Source organism: Arachis stenosperma, chromosome 9 (assembly GCF_014773155.1).
Source record: "Arachis stenosperma cultivar V10309 chromosome 9, arast.V10309.gnm1.PFL2, whole genome shotgun sequence".
Classification (NCBI taxonomy): Eukaryota; Viridiplantae; Streptophyta; class Magnoliopsida; order Fabales; family Fabaceae; genus Arachis; species Arachis stenosperma.
Window position 1 is genome coordinate 40,431,382 of NC_080385.1, and position 20,009 is coordinate 40,451,390.

General features: G+C 33.7%; 1 protein-coding gene across 2 annotated transcripts; it reads right to left on the reverse strand.

The window, feature by feature from the left end:
• Positions 1–3,430: 3,430 nt before the first annotated feature.
• LOC130951587 (uncharacterized) lies at positions 3,431–7,560 on the reverse strand. Of its 2 annotated transcripts, XM_057880280.1 has the most exons (6): positions 6,986–7,559; positions 6,094–6,175; positions 5,465–5,766; positions 4,673–4,816; positions 4,303–4,508; positions 3,431–3,915 (listed from the first exon to the last, which is right to left on the reverse strand). In XM_057880280.1, the coding sequence occupies exons 3-6, from the start codon at positions 5,704–5,706 to the stop codon at positions 3,752–3,754; spliced, it is 756 nt and encodes a 251-aa protein (XP_057736263.1). In that variant the 5' UTR covers positions 5,707–5,766; positions 6,094–6,175; positions 6,986–7,559; the 3' UTR covers positions 3,431–3,751. The 2 variants fall into 2 exon arrangements, with proteins under 2 accessions (XP_057736263.1, XP_057736262.1); XM_057880279.1 differs by lacking the exon at positions 6,094–6,175 and having other exon boundaries at positions 6,986–7,560.
• Positions 7,561–20,009: the final 12,449 nt, after the last annotated feature.

The window sequence follows — 20,009 nt, forward strand, 5'->3', positions numbered from 1 at the left end:
ATTGATAGTAGATGTGCAAGATAGAGTGGTATGGAGGTTTCACAAGGAAGGAGTTTATTCAACTAACTCATTTGTGCAGGTTTTGCAGGAAGAGACTATGGATGAGGAGATCCTGAGCTACAGGTTCACAAAAGATATTTGGAAAGGCTTAGTTCCGCCACGAGTGGAGCTATTCTTCTGGTTTGTTTTGGTAGGCCGAGTCAATACAAAGGATCGGCTTAGTCGACTGGGTGTACTGCAACAGAATGATACTATGTGCATGCTATGTAAGAAAGATGCTGAAAATATACAACATCTGTTTATTACATGTGAGCACTCTTGGCAGGTATGGTGTGCTTGGATATCGGCCTTTGGACAAGAGTAGATTATGCCCGGCACTGTGAAACAGCAATCTGAGAGCTGGAGAGCTGTCCCAATGAGGAAAGAGAGACGCAGGTATTGGCTAGTTGGATTTTTCTCAGTGATATGGACTATATAGTTACGTAGAAATGATGTCATTTTTCACAACAAGGCAACAGAGATTAGAGACTACGTGGATCAATCTTTTTCATATGCCAGAGAATAGTGTTGTAAATAACTCATGTTGTTGATGACAATATCAGAGATGACATAGGAGTTGTAGGACTGTTATGATTTGTTTTGTATCTCGTGCTCCACATGTGTGTTGAGATTTTTCTTTCAAAAAAAATTATGAATATTCATAATAATATTGCTTAATAATTAAGCTGAGGCAAATGGCAATGGAGGCAACATTTTTTCCATCTAGTGGCAATTCATACCCTACCCACGGGTACCCAACCCGGTCCAACCTGTTCGGGTAGGGTAGACTACCCGACCTGCTGCGGGTAGGTAGGGTACGGTCCGGATATGCCTGCGGGTAGGGTAGGGTACGGGTTTAGGGTGTACCCTACCCTACCCTACTTGCACCTCATATATATAACACATATTTTATAAAAATCAGGTATATAGTGAAAAAAGTGAGAGTTGAACCCACAACCTCCCTTATGTAATGACTTATAATAAGTGAACAACCAATAAACTAGTTAGTTAATTTAGTAATTTAGAGCATTAGTTTTTTATTTTATATATTATTAATATGTATAAAATTTGAAATGATTGAATTTTATATTTACTTTGAAAAAAATTTGATATTTCTGCGGATAGAGTAGGGTTTAGTACTTTAGGGTGTAGATATGGTTAGGGTTGAGAGATTCTCAACCCGTGAATAGGGTAGGATAGAGTTTTAATGAAATTTTCAACCCGCGGATAAACTCTACCCTACCCTACCTATTGCCAGTCCTATAATTCCACCGCAGGCTCTATGTTCATCTTCATTAACCAATTCTCCCATTTCTCTGTCATATAAAAAACATAATAATTATTTTTAATATATAAAACTTGTTGATTAGTTAATTAATATATGTTTCTTAATAAACAAAATTAATAATATTTAAGTTATATTTTTTGTTGTTCACAATATTTTTTAGTCCAACAAGTCAATGGTTAATTCATCATGAAGCTTTATTTAAGAGTCTATCATATATACACAAAATATCAATTATATCTATTTATATAAAATATATGTTAAAAACATGTAAGACAACATACATATATATAATGACTAATTTAGCAGTTTGATTTTTTAGGTTCGTAAAATATTTTTTTATATACTATTAATCCTAATGTCTTAGTGTAAACACATTTCATATATACGCATGGTTTGAATTCAATTGAGAATATGTAAAATTAATTCAGCATGTGGGAACACTACTACTGAAATGGAACAAATCTTCCAATTTGTCTTGACTAGAAATAATGTAACTACTGATTGTCTTGAGTCTTAACTAGAAATAATTCAAGAGCTATGTAAAATTAGGCTTAATTTGATAAAGTTTTTTAAAGATGTACTTGTACTTTTTAAAAGTTTAAATTTTTCATTTTATGTTTGATAAATAAAAAATATTATGTGATTATGCTGTAACTTTTAAAAGATCGGGATACTTTTGAAAGCACGTAAGCATTATTAGCAAAACCGGACCGGACTAGTCGGTTCGACCAAAAAACGGTGAATTGAACTCTAAACCGGTCCGGTCCAATGATCTGACCATATGAAACAATGGATCAGTGTGAACCGGTCAAACTCAATAAGTTCGGTTCGATTGAACCGCTTGAGTTTCAAAATTTTTTTAAAATGTTGAAATTGGGTTCGAACCCCCTCATCAAGAAAAAACATGATACTCACAACCACCAAACTATTAAACTTGTTATCAATATATATGCAAATTAATATATATAAATATCTTTCAGCAAATAATTTACTTCTATTTAATTTATTTTAATTTTAGTTATAAACTCATTCATTCTTAAATTAATTATTTTTTTATTTAACAATAATTATAAACTCATTTTTTATAATTATATAATATCTATTAATATTATTTTTCAATAAATACGTGTAGTATATAATAGTATAATAGATATAAACTAATTAATAAATTATTAAAATTCGAAAATAATAATTATTTTAATATAAAAATAAAAGAAAAATATTTATAATAGAGTAAAATTAACAAAATACTTATTGTTCCTATTTCATATTGTTTTAGAATAGCTCTAGATATTTTTAAAATGTTAGTGAAAATATGTATTTTAAATTTTAATTTTAATTTTAAATTTTTGTCTATATTTTATTTTTTATTTACATAGGACCGGGTCAATCGGTTCAACCAGTGATCTACCGGTTAAACCAATGACCCAGTGACCCAGTGACCTGACCGGTTCAATCACCAATTCGGTTCTGACAACTATGCACTTAAGGTAAAGTTTTTCAAAGTTAGGCTTGTACTTTTCAAAATTTAAAAGTCTAATATAAAAGTACAAAATTTAAAAGTCTAATATAACTTTATATGTTAACTAATTTTCAAATTTACTACTTGCATCTATGTCTATTATAGTATTTTTAAATTTTAAAAGCTATTTTACCAAACATAATTATTGTTGCTTGTGTTTATTGAAAGCTATTTTTAATTTGATTTATCAAACATAAATGCTACAACTTTTAAAAGGTAAAAACTTTACCAAACTAAATCTTAGTCTATTTCAAAGCATGCCAAACCGTGTTTCTACTACCCAATAGGTAAAACTCACAAATGTCACGAGTTGAGCATGATTTGCAAGGAACTGATTAATTTCACAAACATTTTCACTATTATGAGATTATAGAATGAATTATCACTACATAGAACAGTTTCTATCTAATTGCCTCTAACATCTTTCATTCTTTTGGACATATTTTATTCTAAAATAAAAATATTTAAAGTAAATATACTTTCTCTCTAATTCTACCATCAATATTTTGAAAGTCAACGAACTTCTAAAATACTTTTTTAAAATTTTGCCCCTACATCATCATCAACATATCCTTCTCTCCATCATTAAAATTTAGTTATTCGTATAAAAAAAATGAGCTACATAATTGGTAGATCCTCATTTATAACTCTCCAGGATACAAAGCCATATGATATGTACTAGAATAAGTTTTAAAATCTACGAAAGTACAACATGAAAAATCACACATAAAGCTACATTTTGGCACAAATATTATAAGAAAGTACAACACCATTAACACTGGTACATAACCTTTGGCAACAGAAGCAAATTGTGGGTGGATCAAAATCACTTAATTTCATGGAAATTGAAAGAAGGGAAAAAAATCTATTTAAAAGAAACCACATGTTGCCAAAACAAAATGCTAATCACTTGAGGAACCATCATCGTCACGATCTTCATGATCGACGACAACTTTCTCTATAAACTTTCTCCGAACTCCTTCAATGACAGCTTCTCTTGATTGCTCATTTCTATTTTGACCGTCGTTTAGTACGGGATCCGATTGGCACAGAATCAACGCAACACCTGATTTTTCATTATCAATGAATTCAATGTCACAAGTAAATTATAATTTATATAGAAGAATTTATATGATTTTACCAGCAAGGTAGCATAGACATGGTTCACATGGTTTTCCATTTATGCTAGGGATTTCACAAGGCATGAATGCTAATAGAATAAAAAGAACAAAAACTTCCATGGATGGAGTATAATACTGTATTGGATAAAGGAATGATATTGAAATGGTAGAGATTAAGAAAAAATCCAACTAATTACAGTATACAAATCACGGTATTAGTTAGTTGAAGGTAACATAATTTGTAGTAGATTAAAGGATATTAATATATTGAACATCAACAGTGATGAAAGGTAAGATAAGAAAAATAATAAGAATAGCAATCTCGTAAATACCTTCAGGAGTGCATCTTCGTCCAAAACTATGCATGCCAACATAGTTTCCTTTGACTGCTCCATTGTTGTATACCAATATGGTGGGCAAATTTCGATCCGGATAGTTGGGAATGCAATCAGTTGATATTATCTTGACAAATTTTGTTGCAGGATATCTTGTAGCCAATTCTTCAATGCATTGCATTAAAACCCCACATTCAGCAATGCTGTCAAACATAAAGTACAACAGATTTCAACAATCAGCACAAGAAGCATAACAATAAAATTAATCAAATTTGGATCACCCAAGTAATTTATAGATATTATATGAGGAACGTGGTGTGCAGAAACATTTCCTGTAATTTAAACTTAGAAATGTCATGTAGCATACCCATCTTTGTAAAGGATGACAACTACCCAAACATCGGAGGGAGCCTGTGAAACCTCTCGAACGAAATCAGATCCTGAAATGGGAACCACAGATCCAAACCTCAAAACTTTAGCTGCTTCCTTCATCTCAGCCAATCTCTTCTTCCTATAAAAGCACAATGATTTATATCATAAGATATAGAATAAAAACAAGACCTAATCCAATTACACCTAATTCATCATTCATTCCCATGTACTCCCAATCTAAATCTTAACAAACTAACCAGACATTAGTATAATAGACTATTCCATATCCCCATCAAGGATATTGAACTCTCGAGTTTATGAAGTCCCTAAATTGAGTTTGCGAGTTATATTTCACAATTCAATTTTATTTAAGATTCATGACTTCAAATGAACTCTAGAGGTTGATATCCTTGTTCGAGATTATTTGTTATGAACCTTAAATTCATCAAAGTGAAGCAAAACAAACAATAATTACTGACCAAATTTCAGTCAACAAAACACAATCTACCAACAACAAAACTACATTGATCAAATGACGTCAACAGTACTATGTCATACATCATATCTACATTTATTCCATGTATAATTAAATCTATTTAAATAAATTCTTATACGGATTATCGTTCATCTGACCCATTCTTCTAGCTTAAACCTGTACAGGCCTCCTCCGTGTCTATACCAGCTAAGGCAAATGACTATATCATCTTTTTCAATAATGAGTTTCTTTCTCTAATGAAATATAAATCAATGTATATAAAAATAAATGGAATAATGCAAAACACCCAACTTGTACTCCTCAAGGAAGCGATCGTCATCAAGATCATTTTCAAGGTCTTCAAGTTCATCCTCATTTCTGGAATCAAGCCAAGCCTTGTCTTTGGAGAGGGAATCAGGATCGGGGGCAGGGGCGAAGGGCGGAGGCTTGAAAGCGGGCGGTTTCTTAGGGAGATTGCCAAGCTTCCTCTGAATGTCATCCCATTGGGTTGATGCTCCTTCCACATCTTTGTACACAAAGTGGTAATCCGTCATTGTTTTGTGATGATGATGATGATGTTGTTGTTGTCGTTGTTGTTGTTTACTCCTATGAATCTGCATCCAAAGTAACCGAAGAAGCAAAACTAATTGGTTAATATCTAAAAACCAAGGTTCTGAGAACCGGACCGGTCATCGAACTGCTCTAGTCACTGGTTCATTGGTCCAACCGGTCCAACCGGTCCAACCATGGTTCAACTGGAAAAACCATTTTAAAATAAAAGAATAAATAAATTATAAATAAACATCCTAAAATATAATCGTAGTTTAATATAAATCTTAAAATATCTTCCAAATTTAAAACACTACCTGAAATGTCATCAACCAAAGCCATATGATCTTATCAAAATACAAATTCAAAAGTTAAATAGTGAAAAGAAATACCTAAGACAATAGCTATAACATCCAAATGAAACAAGAATTAGGAACTCTTTACACTGGTCATCCAATTTAATCACTGCACCACCTGCAATTAGTTTTTCTATACATTTTCAAATCATTACTAAGAAAAAAAAAGGTGCTACTTACACACTACTAAGAAAGTTGCAACCCAAATTTCAAATCACCCAAAGAAAAGGAAAGAACAACAAACAGGAATTCAGCGGGTAATGAAGAAATATAGAATCTGGCTTTCAACAATTTCCTAGTGTCTTCAAAGCAAGAAGGTCACGAAACGTTGGATGAAGGTTCCATCTAACATATTTGAAAGCATAATTTCTAAAACAAACAAAATAATCAGGTGCTTGCCATTCCTTACATAAAGGAGCACAAATCCATATTACTAGTAAACCTCCAGAGGTGGGCTTATCAATAGGCAGAGCAAAGATTGACCTGAGGTTTCTCTTCTATATCACTAGCTAAATGGAAGTTCATGGTGAGATCCAATTCCATGGGTTTGCTACGAGGAATTTAGCACAAGGGATGAATGATTAGCAAACAAACAGCAAATGAGAATTAGTGACAAAAACGACCTGCCTAATACCTATTCTGTTAAAAAAATTGATGACATCAAAATGTAACAGAGTTGAAAGATCACATCCAATACAAATTCTATATAGCAAAAAAGATAAAATTAGGAATGCTTCCAATATTTTCCAAGTACCAAAATATCAATAACACAAAGGAGAAGAAATCAAAATCATCAACTAAAAATGAAATTATAGTACTTCAATATCGTCATGGTATACACCTCAAAGAAAGACATAATAGAATTACAGAATCATATATCATATATATAAATATAAAAAGCAAAAAGAAACTCATGAAACTCCTTTACCAAGAGGCAGTAGCTCCTCAAAATCATTCAGATATCGAGAACTATGGGGAATCGTATTTGAACCACCAAGATCAGAAGGTTTCCAAAACTGAGATATTCTGGTTGAACTGGTTGACGGACGGCGACAGACGATGGCGACAACACGGCGGAAGTTCAAGGTCCTCCTCTTCGGCGCAGCGACGGCAGAGTTCCTCCACTAGTGCTCTGCAGTTAGCAGAACGGATTGGGGGTGGAAAGTGGGCCTTCTGCCAGATCGAACGAGAAGCAAGGGGAAAGAACTTCAATCCGCGAAGAAAAAGGGATTCAATGGCTTGGGCGGCGGACTTTGCGCTGCGAAGACGACGGACGCCGAGCTGACCTCGAGGAGGAAGCTGCTTTCGGTGAAAGTGAACAGGGGTTAGAGACCTGGAGCACGAGGGAAGCTAGATGGACGGACGGACGGCGACTTTGAATGCGACGGACGGCGGCGATTTGCAACTGCTTGCGGCGGTGGTGATGATGGCTAGGCGATTTGTAACTGCTTGCAATGGGTTTCTTTTTTTTTTTTTTGCACGGGCTTGCAATGTGTTTCTGAATGAAAGAAAGGGAGAAACGGGCTGGGGGAGAGAAGATCTTGGGCCAAAATCGAAAACAGAGACAAATTAATGCTTATTTGGGCGTCATTATTAAATATTTTTTTTATTATTTAACGTGTGTTTGGCACATTTTTAATAGTAAAAGTAAAAGTATTAGAAAAATAAAAAAAAAACATTTTTTTTAGAATGAGTAATTTACATCTTTTTTTTAAAAGATCTTTTTCTTTAAAACAAAGATGTTTTTTATGTAATAAATAAACAAAAAGGTACTTTTATATCATTATACCTAAACATAATTAATAAATAAAAAGATCTTTTTACATGAGATACTCAAACATAAAATTACTTTTACTTTTTCATAAGATCTTTTAAAAAAAGATAACTCGAAAAAAGATCTTTTTTTAGAAACTCACCTAAATAAGCCCTTAGTTTCAACCATTAAAAAAAATAAGTTAATTAAAAAAAAACCTCTAATTTGAGCCAGATTCTTAATTTTTCCCCTTAAGCATATCCATTAATATAGTAGTCACTGAAAAACCGAAAATGTTAATAGAAAAGACCTATTTACACCCTTCTAAAATAAATAGGAGTTAATAGTCAAAATCGTCCTTAAAAGATACCTTGATTTTCATTTTCATCCCTGAAAAATAAAATTAATCAAATTTGTCCCCGAAAAATAACCAACCTGGTCGCCTTAGTCCTTCCGGCATCTCCTGCGCTGAAGTGGCTAACGCTCGCTGACATCGCTTGTTAACTGTCAGCGTGCACTCGCTTAGTGTACCCTCTTGTTGCTGATAAGATAAATTTATTAGACCAATTCAAATTAGTCCATAAATCCATAAACCCTAATTCCAAATTCGATGATTGGTTGCCTTGGTACTCTCGTCCCTCTTCCTCTCACTTCCATCTCCCCTCTTCCTCTCACTTCTATCGCTGCTCTTAGAACAATTAATTCAAACTATAGCTATATTGAATCCTCTTCTCAGGTCATTGAAGCAACTCAAGCTTCCTCAAAACTCTACCGCAACATGGGCTTTAGTGAATCTCTCATCATCTGGTGTTTCTTATGAAAGTTAAAGATAATGTTACTAGGAAATCATTGAGAGGGAAGCTCCATGACAAAACAAAAGGAAAATTAATTTTCTAATAAGGTGATTTTGACCCAAAGCTCTAGAAAAGAACTTGCTTTTCATCTGTGCAAGGAGTGAAAAGACGTTATAGCAGTATCGGTTTTGGAAGCTCTAACCTCGAGCATTTTTCACTTTATTACTGAAAACAAATAGGAGTAGCATCATGGAATCCATGAATTCGGAGATAAATCTGCATTAGGAGAATAGTTGGAGCAATGGAGACATGAAGGAATATCGAATCGGAAATGATGCAACGGGATGAAGTAATAATGTCGAGGAGAAAAAATAGGAGAAGACGACCCAATGTTGATGAAGACAACCCAATGTTTTGAAGATTAGCTTTCACAATAGTAGTAGGTCTAGGAAAATGGGAGAAGTTCATTATAATGGAACTATTGCTGCACATAATCTAATCTTGCTTATCTAACTTTAACCCAGAAAAACCACTTGAAGTAGAGGAAAAAATCTGAGCCAGTTCCCCACAAGGCACTTGATGAGCAGGGTTATTACCATTATTCTCAGTTATTTTTGACGCTTTGGACCTAACAGATGCAAATGATCCTTGACATTGATGTGATGATGGTTGGAAAAATTGACTTGTGCTAGATTTGGGTCCAAGGATCTTAATCTCTCCTCTAGCCATAACCGAAAAGTCCTTGTTAAGGACCCTTGTTCTGAACCAAAAGTATGACGCGCATAGTTCTTGTGAGAGTCCCTAAGTACCTGATTGGAATTGCTTCTTTTGTCCAAGAAAGAGAGGTTATTTAAGAGAGGAATTTCATGCATGGTGACTCCAGAATGTTCATGTATGAAATCAGAACCATAGTCATGTGGCAAAGATTTATCCATTCCACAATTCAAATCAGAACCAATAGCATCATGGAATCCATGAATTCTACTTTGGGCGATGACTACGATGCAGATGATGTCGATGCGCAGGCAATGACGACGTTGAAAGTGTAGGAAGTGACGCGGGTGGCAGCATGGACAACCTGGGAACATGGAATCTACTATAAAGATGAGGTTCGATTTTTTTGGATTTGGGATTAGGGTTCATGGATTGAGGAACTGATTTGAATTGATCTAATAAATTTATCTTATCAGCAACAAGAAGATATACTAAGCGAATGCCACGTTGGCAGTTAACAGGCCATGTCAGCGAGCGTTAGTCACCTCAGCGCAGGAGATGACGGAAGGACTAGTGCGACCAGATTCGTTATCTTTCGGGGACGAAAATGGAGATCGAGGTATTTTTTAGAGACGATTTTGACTATTAATTAAAATAATAATAATAATAATAATTAAAAAAGTCTATTTTTACACCTTTTTAAGATGCAAAAGCATGTTTGGTTTGTGTTTTCTTATTTCTAAAAAAATGATATTAAAATTGATTTCGTTATAAAATCATAAAAATAAAAATATCAAAACTAAAATATTAAAAATAAACACAAAACAAATAGACTATTAACATTTGATTAACACATTTTCAAACATTAGGAAATCAAGTGCGCATAATTCAAATGTTAGGAAGTAAAGGGCATTTTACCTTTAATTTCTCACTTATTTGGTTTATAGGCTAATATCTCATTAATCATGTATCAAAAGAAGACTATTAACATAATTAGGTGCAATAATTTTCTTCATTTTTGTTCACGAAAACAAAAATGTCAATGGTTTCCATTTATGAAACTTTTTTGGGCTTATGGCACTTTTTTTACTTGCAACAAAGCACTATCTCCTTATCCCTCTCCTGATCTCAACATCTCTTCCCTCCTCTCAACCCAAACCCACACAAACCAAACCATAAAAATATAACCTTTTCATTTCATAATACAAGAGTTGCTTTCTCTTCATCATCAGCATCATCATCTTCTTTCTTCACTTCCTTCCTTGTCTTGAACCTCAAATCTGACCCCTTTTTTCCATCGCTTCAATTTTCAAAGCTTGAAGAAGGTTTCTGTTTTGATTCTGGGCTCTTGTGCGGATCAACTCACTCTCTACCAATTGCTTTAACTGTTGGTCCCTTCCCCTAATACCAAAAAAGTTTTTTTTATAATACCTTTTTGTTCAATTAGAAAATCTCTTATGAATTGTTTGGTTGAATATGTGAGGTGCTCAAATATTGTTTGATATTAAAAGATTGTACTTTTAGCTAAAAACTCAGCTGAAGTTACAACAATTTAATTTACTTTAATTGGGTAGAAATATTATAATTTAGACAATTTCCTTCGTTATGATGATGCTTTTGTAGTTATGTCAATGCAATTTTCTGATTGCTTCAAATATTTTAAAAATGAGTTGAATTGAGTCCAAAATAGGCTAGAAATCGTGAGTCACGTGCCATTTTAAGTGAGTCACGCGTTGCGAGTCGTGCATGCTGATGCACCACTATTTTATAGCACATCTTGTGCTTAATTGAGTGAATTTTATCTACTAAATTCACACTTATTCATTGAATTCACATGTTTTACATTTTCCTTTCTGATTTTGTGCTATGATTGAAAATATGTTTCTTTGGCCTTAATTTAGCTCATTTTAATCCTCTCTCATTACCATTCGATGCCTTGATATGTGCGTTAAGTGATTTCAGGGATTACAAGGCAGGAATGGCTTAGAGGAAGGAAAGGAAGCATGCAAAAGTGGAAGGAATACAAGAAGCTGAAGGAACTGCAAAGCTGTCAACCCTGACCTCTTCGCACTCAATCGGTTATAACTTGAGCTACAGAGATCTAAATGAGGCGGTTTTAGTTGCATTGGAAAGCTAACATCTGGGGCTTCGCAACGATATATAATTTGTCATAGTTTATCTGGCATTTAGGGATACGCACACGCAAAACACGCGTCCGCGTGGATAGTACGCAGACAAGCGACGCGTACGCGCGCATGACGCGTACGTGCGCATGAGCCGCGACCTGTACGTATTAGAATTCGCCCCCAGTGATTTCTAGGCTATTTTTGACCTAGTTCTCAGCCCAGAAAACACAAATTAGAGGCTGAAGGGTGGAGGAATCATTCATTCACTTTTTATTAAGATAATTTTAGGTTTTAGATGTAGTTTTTAGAGAGAGAGGCTCTCTCCTCTCTCTAGAATTTAAGATTCTTAGTTTTATGTTTTTGAGTTGGATATTACAATGAGTTACTACCTCCGTGAAGTTTTTATCATTCTAGTTTGTTTTCTATTTCCTTCCTCTTTTATTTCCTATTTGATTCCATTATTTCTTGATTATTTTCAATTGAGTTCAATTACCATGTCAATGGAGTAGGCTTTAACTTGACCTTGGAGTTGATTAATATTTGAGACCCTTAAGTTGAAATACTCAAGAGTTAATTGGTAATTGGAAGTTGTTGGCCAGCTTTCTAGTTACTAACACTAACCCTTCCCAAGGGAAAGGATTATTTTCTTGTGAATAGAAGTTGGCTCTCAACTTGACTTTCCTTTATTCAATGAAGGATAACCAAGTGGAACAACAACCTATTACTAATTAATCTTGGGAAATCCAACAAGGATAGAACTTCAGATTAATCTTCTCCTAGTCAAGGCTTTTTGTTTATTTTAATTACATAAAACCTCTTGTTAATTTTCATTGCTTTAATTTATAATCTTTTATGTGCCCATTGCCCAAACTCCAAATTTCTCAAAAAACCCATAACCAATTATAAGCACACTTTCCTGCAATTCCTTGAGAGATGACCCGAGATTTAAATACTTCGGTTATTACTTTTATTGGGTTTGCTTTAGTGACAAACAAGTTTTTGTACGAAAGGATTCTTTGCTGGTTTAGAAGCTATACTTTCAACGAGACTTTATTTGTAAAATTCTTTACTAGCAAGAATCCGTTCGTCACATGCATACGACCCATGCGTACGCACAAATTGGAAGAGATGCTTACGCACGACCCATGAGTGCACACAATTGGGAGTTCTTCTAATCTTCATTTCTTCATGATTCCTCCACTTTTGCATGCTTTTCCTTCATCTTTTCAAGTCATCCTTGCCTTCAAAACCTTAAATCACTCAAACAAACATATCAAGGCATCGAATGGAATAAATGTTAATTGAATTTGGCAATTTGAAGCATAAAAAGCATGTTTTTAACAATTAAGTACACTTAAGAAGAAATTTACAAAAGTATGCAATTTAAATGAATAAGTGCAAGATAAATTCATAAAATCCACTCTTTTCAATCTTAAAATCATCGTAAAATATGGACTTATCAAGATGCCTGATGAGCAGATAATTTGTACCCTTTTTGGCATTGTTTTTAGTATGTTTTTAGTAGTTTTAGTTTAGTTCTTAGTATATTTTTATTAGTTTTTAGTTAAAATTCACTTTTCTGGACTTTACTATAAGTTTGTGTGTTTTTCTGTGATTTCAGGTATTTTCTGGCTGAAATTGAGGGACCTGAGCAAAAATCTGATTCAGAGACTGAAAAGGACTACAGATGCTGTTGAATTCTGACCTCCCTGCACTCGAAGTGGATTTTCTGGAGCTACAGAAGCCCAATTGGTGCGCTCTCAACGGCGTTGGAAAGTAGACATCCTGGGCTTTCCAGCAATATATGATAGTCCATACTTTGCCCAAGATTTGATGGCCCAAACCGGCGTTCAAAGTCACCTACAGAATTTCCAGCGTTAAACGCCGGAACTGGCACCTAAATGGGAGTTAAACGCCCAAACTGGCACCAAAGCTGGCGTTTAACTCCAAGAAGAGTCTCTACACAAAAAATGCTTCATTGCTCAGCCCAAACACACACCAAGTGGGCCCGGAAGTGGATTTTTATGTCATTTACTCATCTCTGTACACCCTAGGCTACTAGTTTTCTATAAGTAGGACCTTTTGCTATTGTATTTTCATCTTTTGAACATCTAGTTCTTAGATCAGATCTTGGTTCTTCTGGTTCCCTCTCTAGGGCCGAAACCAATGATCACTCTTATTCTTATGTATTTTCAACGGTGGAGTTTCTACACACCATAGATTAAGGTGTGGAGCTCTGCTGTACCTCGAGTATTAATGCAATTACTATTGTTCTTCTATTCAATTCCGCTTGTTCTTTGTCCAAGATATCACTTGTTCTTCAACTTGATGAATGTGATGATCCGTGACACTCATCATCATTCTCACTCATGAACAAAGTGACTGACAACCACTCTTGTTCTACAAGCATACGAGGCTCTAGTGTTTATCTCTTGGATTCTTTAACCGGAATCTTCGTGGTATAGGCGAGAACTGATGGCGGCATTCAAGAGAATCCGGAAGGTCTAACCTTGTCTGTGGTATTCTGAGTAGGATTCAATGATTGAATGATTGTGACGTGCTTCAAACTCCTAGCAGGCGGGGCGTTAGTGACAGACGCAAAAGAATCGCTGGATTCTATTCCGGCCTGACCGAGAACCGACAGCTGATTAGCCATATGCTGTGACAGAGCATAGGAACATTTTCACTGAGAGGATGGGAGGTAGCCACTGACAACGGTGAAACCCTTGCATAAGCTTGCCATGGAAAGGAGTAAGAAGGATTGGATGAAGACAGTAGGAAAGCAGAGAGACGGAAGGGAAAGCATCTTCATTCGCTTATCTGAAGCTCTCACCAATGATATACATAAGTATCTCTATCTTTATCTTTATGTTTTATTCATCATCTATACCCATTTGAGTCTGCCTGACTAAGATTTACAAGGTGACTATAGCTTGCTTCATACCAACAATCTCCGTGGGATCGACCCTTACTCGCGTAAGGTATTACTTGGACGACCCAGTGCACTTGCTGGTTAGTTGTGCAAAGTTGTAGTGATCACAATTTCGCGCACCAATGCCACAGACAGCAAGAAGTAGTTCTACTCTTTCTCTCTCTCATAGAAGTAAACTATCAAACTCTGTAAATATCAATCAAATCTTTTACGTTAACGCTAATTTAGATTAACGTTATAATTGGTTCACCATATCAGCAAAAAGGAAAGGTTAATATACAATTGTAATATCTCAAAATGCCCCCAAACTTTTCTAACCTTCATAAGCCATCTTGGTCCTTTAAGGACCTTAAAATACTTTTCCCACCATAAAAGCTTCCCAACAAGAAATGACACATTATGGGAGAACATAACTAAAAGAATGGATTTAGAGAAATTGTTAGTGGTGGTGTTGTATCATGAATACCAAATGGCACATGTTGGCTAGAGTTAGAAGGCCTAAGGCAAACCTCTACATAAGACTCCATCACTAATAGAATTTTTCCATGACAATCAACTATCACTTGAACATGTTTGTTGCTTTCAAGCCATAAGATCTTATGTCAATTCGTTAGTTGTCAAAGGATGTTATAAACCTATAGTTGACATTTCCAATCTCTTTCAAACCAAGTGCTTCCATATTCGTGAAAATGAGGTTCTTCAGATCAACCATATATTTTACTTGATGAGTTTACATTAGTGTAAGGCAAGCAAACTCAAATGCGACTTCGTCCTCATCGTCCCTCAAATCAGCATCTGGATACACACTTATAAAGATAAATGAACTACTAGCCATTTATAAGAAAAAGAGAAGAAATAAATAGTTTGATATATAACTACAATGAATGGAACCACTTGCATAAATATCAAATTCTAGTCATTATGATCTTGTGTTCATAACACCAGAGAAGAAGTAAATCTTACCTTATTTAAAAGACAATTATATGTTCTGAGGGTTAACTAAAATGTTAATTTGGGCTTGATCGTGAGGTTCAGACCTCTTATGAGGCATCCCCTGACTTGTCCTAGTGCCGAGGTGCCGCCATTCGAGTTTCTCGTGAAGAGGTGGGGGTGGTCTCTGCAAGAGACTTTGATGCTCAAGTTAGCAAGGGTTTTAAATAGATTTTAGTATAATAAAACGTGTCTATATCTAAGGGGTATCAGTGTATTTATATTAGATCCAATAACCACTTTTTTTGGAGTAGTTCTACTGTTTGAGGTGGGTGACTGTTCCCTTCAATTTGGGAGTTTGTTGGGATCTATCTTTTAGGTGAGGTAGAGACAGTAGGAAAGACTCGAGGAGGCAGTTACTTATTTGGATAAGTAACGCTTGGTTCTAGTCGACGTGTCTGACCTCTTTAAAGAGGTCGGGTAAATGGTGGAGGTCATCCTTTTAGGGTGGGACTTTTTGTCCTTGTTGGGCCTGGCTCTATGTTTTGGGCCAAGATATGAATAGTATCACTACTTAAGTTCAAGCTTTCATGAGGTTGGGTTCAAGCATTCTGTGGCTTCAACTTTTGACGTCGGGCACACCGCCTTCGAGAGGTCAGGTGCTCGACGTGTTTTGAATTTTTGAAATGTTACTTGCTTTAAATGAAGGGCGAACGTTATGTGGCAGTTTCCTTGAGATCCGCACGTGGCTTTAAAGAGGGAGTGAAATGTCCCTTTTGCCCTTTGTTTCATATAAAACCTTGCGCCTTTCTTCTTCTTTCTTTTACATTTCTGAAAATGCTCATTTTGCTTCGTTTCATTCATCAAAAGCAAAAAACCCTCCACTCTTTTTCCTTTTCTCTTACATTCTAGTTCAAGATTTCTTCGTCTTGGACCCTTTGGAGATCTTGTTTTGCTGTTTGGAGGAGAACGTTTGTGTTTCTTTGCTGCTTGACGTGCCCCTCTTGAGTTTCATCAAGATAGGTATTTTTATCCATTTTTTGTTGGTTGTCTCAATTGTTCTATATTCATGAACTTTTTTTAGGGTTTCCCTGAGTAGTAGTGGGTAATGAATTTTGTTTCGTCGATACTTGTGTCTTTGAGATTTCTTTGATGGCTATTTGACTTTACTACTTCATTTATTGCTAAGAAACCCTTTTGAATCCATTTTATCGTCTGATATTACTGTTATAAATTTTGGCTGTGCCTCTAGAGATTTAGAGAAACTTGTTGCCATTCCGCTTCCAACTCTAGTTGCTCTAATCGTCCACGGTGCCCGCGGTATCTATGTTGGATGGGAGGTTCCTCGTCCTCGGGCGAGTGGATCTCTGATTGGATCCATCGTGGCTGAGAGTTTTCAAATGTTCCTTCTTTATGAGGAATGTTGATTCTCCCTCGTGGTGGGGATATTGCAAGCATGAGGTCATCACGGTCGGACTCTGGTTTTGACTCAGATGTCGTATGACCGTCTTCGTATTGGCCATCCACCATTATCAAAGGTTGAATCCTAGGTTTCTCGGCAACGGCACCAATGTTACCTGAAACATTAATTTAGACCTGATCGTAGGTCCATACCCCATATTAGGCAGCGCCCGACTTGTGCTGGTGCCGAGGTGCCGCCATCCGAGTTTCTCGTGAGGAGGTAGGGTTGGTACCTGCAAGAGACTCCGATGCTTAAGTTAGCAAGGACTTTAAGCAAGTTTTAGTAGAATAGAACGTGTTTATACCTGAGGGATGTCAGTGTATTTATAGTAAAGCCAATAACTACCTTTTTGGGAGTAGTTCCACCTATTGAGGTGGATGACCATTCCCTTCATCTTGAGAGTTTGTTGGGATCTATTTTTTAGGTGAGGTAGAGATAGTAGGAGAGATTCGAGGAAACAGTTACTTATTTGAATAAGTAACACTTGGTTCTAGTCGACGTATCCGACCTCTTTGATACGTCCTCTTTAAAGAGGTCGGGTAAATGGTGGAGGCCATCCTTTTAGGGTGGGCCTTTTTGTCCTTATTGTGTCTGGATCTATGTTTTGGATCAGAATATGAACAAGATACATCTACACATATCTCGTTTATATTATAAACAAGTGTATTAACCCGTGCCATGCACGTGATAAGATTGAAATTGTAATTTTAAATTATTTTGTTAAGATTAATTTAAATTATAATAATTTAACTAATAAAAATATAATATATTATGTATTATTTATTTTTTCTTAAGCTAGTGTTAAATATATTAACTCTAAAATAGTTATTAATTAGTTTTAGTAATCTACTTTTTTCAATAAATTAAACATATATACTCAATGTGATCATAAATAACTTAATAATACTTAGACCTACCAACAAATTTTTATATGTTGTTTTACTGTCAAGTAAGAACATATCAAAATTAGTTCAAAATAAATAATAAATTATTAGAGAATTCTAATGCCCAAAATTCTCTAATAAATAATAAATAATTTAAATCTACTAAAAAACAACTCAACACTTTTCTTTGATGCCTGCAAAACATATACCTGAAATAATATTATATCAATGTTAGTATACAGTTTTACAATCAACGACCGTATTTACTATACATGACTCCTTCTTAAAAGTTATTCTATACACGTGTGCAGTCGAAAGATAAATTACTGGACTTTATTTTATTTTTCTAAATTATTATAATTATGCATTATTCATTAAATGCTAATTGTAATATTGTAATATAATTATAATAAAGATATTTTTCTAAAATAAATTTAGAAGAGAGAATAGTACTTTCATTTTGGAGAAAAAATAAATTCATGAGGAATTGACACATCACTTTTATTAGTTGATAATGTATTAAGTATTGATTTTATATAATTATAATAAAAATATTTCTCTAAATTAGTATAATCATGCATTATTCGTTAAATGTTAATTGTAATATAATTATAATAAATATATTTTTCTAAAATAAATTTAAAAAAGAAAATAGTGATTTTATTTTAGAGAAAAAATGAATTCATGAGAAATTAACACGTCACTTTTATTAGTTGGAGAAGAAATTCAGTTTTAGTATATTTTGTCATTATTATACATTTTTCTCTAATCATATATCCACTGTTTTCTTTTCTTTGTTTCAGCATCTTAAACCTAGGTTTAACTTCTCGTAGTTCTCACTTCTTAGTCATTCTATTAGATGTAGTTGATAACTATTGAAATTCTTTGATTAATATAGGAGTAAAATATATTATTAGATGATAGAATTAATATGAGTATATTTTATTATTAAATAAACAAAGTTAATATAAAATAAAATTATACATAAAAAAAAGCAAAAAAAATAAAATTAAAATAGCAAAAAGTGAAAAAAAGACTTTTTTATAATTTTGTTTGTCATTTTTATTATAGAAGATTAGAAAATAATAAATTTTTAACTAAATTAATTTATATTTGTTGTATTCAATTTAAATAAGTAATAAATTATCTTATTTTAATTTATTCCTTAAATTTATATATCATAAAAATTAAATCAAATAATCTACTTAATATACTAAAACTGGGTTTTTTTCCAACTACTAAAAGTGACATGTCGATCTCTCATGCCTCCGTTTTCCCTCCAAAATGAATAAATTTTTTTTCTATTCTAAATTATTTTATTGTAATTATATTATAATTAATACTAAATGAATAATATATAATTATACTAATTTAGAAACATATATTTATTATAATTGTATCAAATTAAAATTTAATGCACTATTAAACTACTTATCAATTATCAATTAAAAATACTTTTATTCATTTTAATGATAATAATAATATCAATAATAGTAATACTAATAATAAAAAATCTTTGTTACCCGTGATATGATGAAATTAATATATAATTATACTAATTTAGGAACATATATTCATTATAATTGTATCAAATCAATATTTAATGCATTATTAAAAAATTATCTTAATAATAGGTAATTTACATATTTATTTTTGTTTTACTAAAGTTTATATATAGTGTTTTCCTGTGGTACATGAATCTAAATTTGAGAGTCAATTCATAATTTTATATTTAGTAATTTTTTTTACTACTTCATAGAATAAGAATGTATTTTTTGTTTTTTTATTGAAGTTGATCCTTTTAAGGTACAATTTATAATTTTTTATAATATTTTTCATATACTCATTCTATTATATTATTCTTTTGATAATTTTTTATTTGTTGTTACTCTAAGTTATTCTTATCGTCTAATGTTCCAGTTCAATTGTCTTTTGCCACAATCATTTACAATGCATCATATTCATAAAATATCTCATCGAGTTGTCTTCACTGATTCGGGTTCCAACTACATGGATGTAAGCGTTCAAAGAAGAGATAATAGTCTCTACTTTATCAAAGGATGGTTGGATCTACTCACCTATTATGACCAACCCAATGGAATGTGGTTGAAGTTAGATTTCTTAGGAGGAGCTCGATTTTTGATTGAGGAATTGCATCCACGGAACTTTATAGGGCAAGTTCAAGTTCCATCCCCTCCATGCTGTTTACGTCTGTCCGAAAATCTTCGAAATGGAGCACATAATGAAATTGAATTCCCTCAGTTTTAGTTCAGTTTTGCTAAATTCGTGATAAATTTAGATATGCAATTTCAACAATTGGTAATATATTTAAATTTTCTTAGTTTAAGTTGTTCATT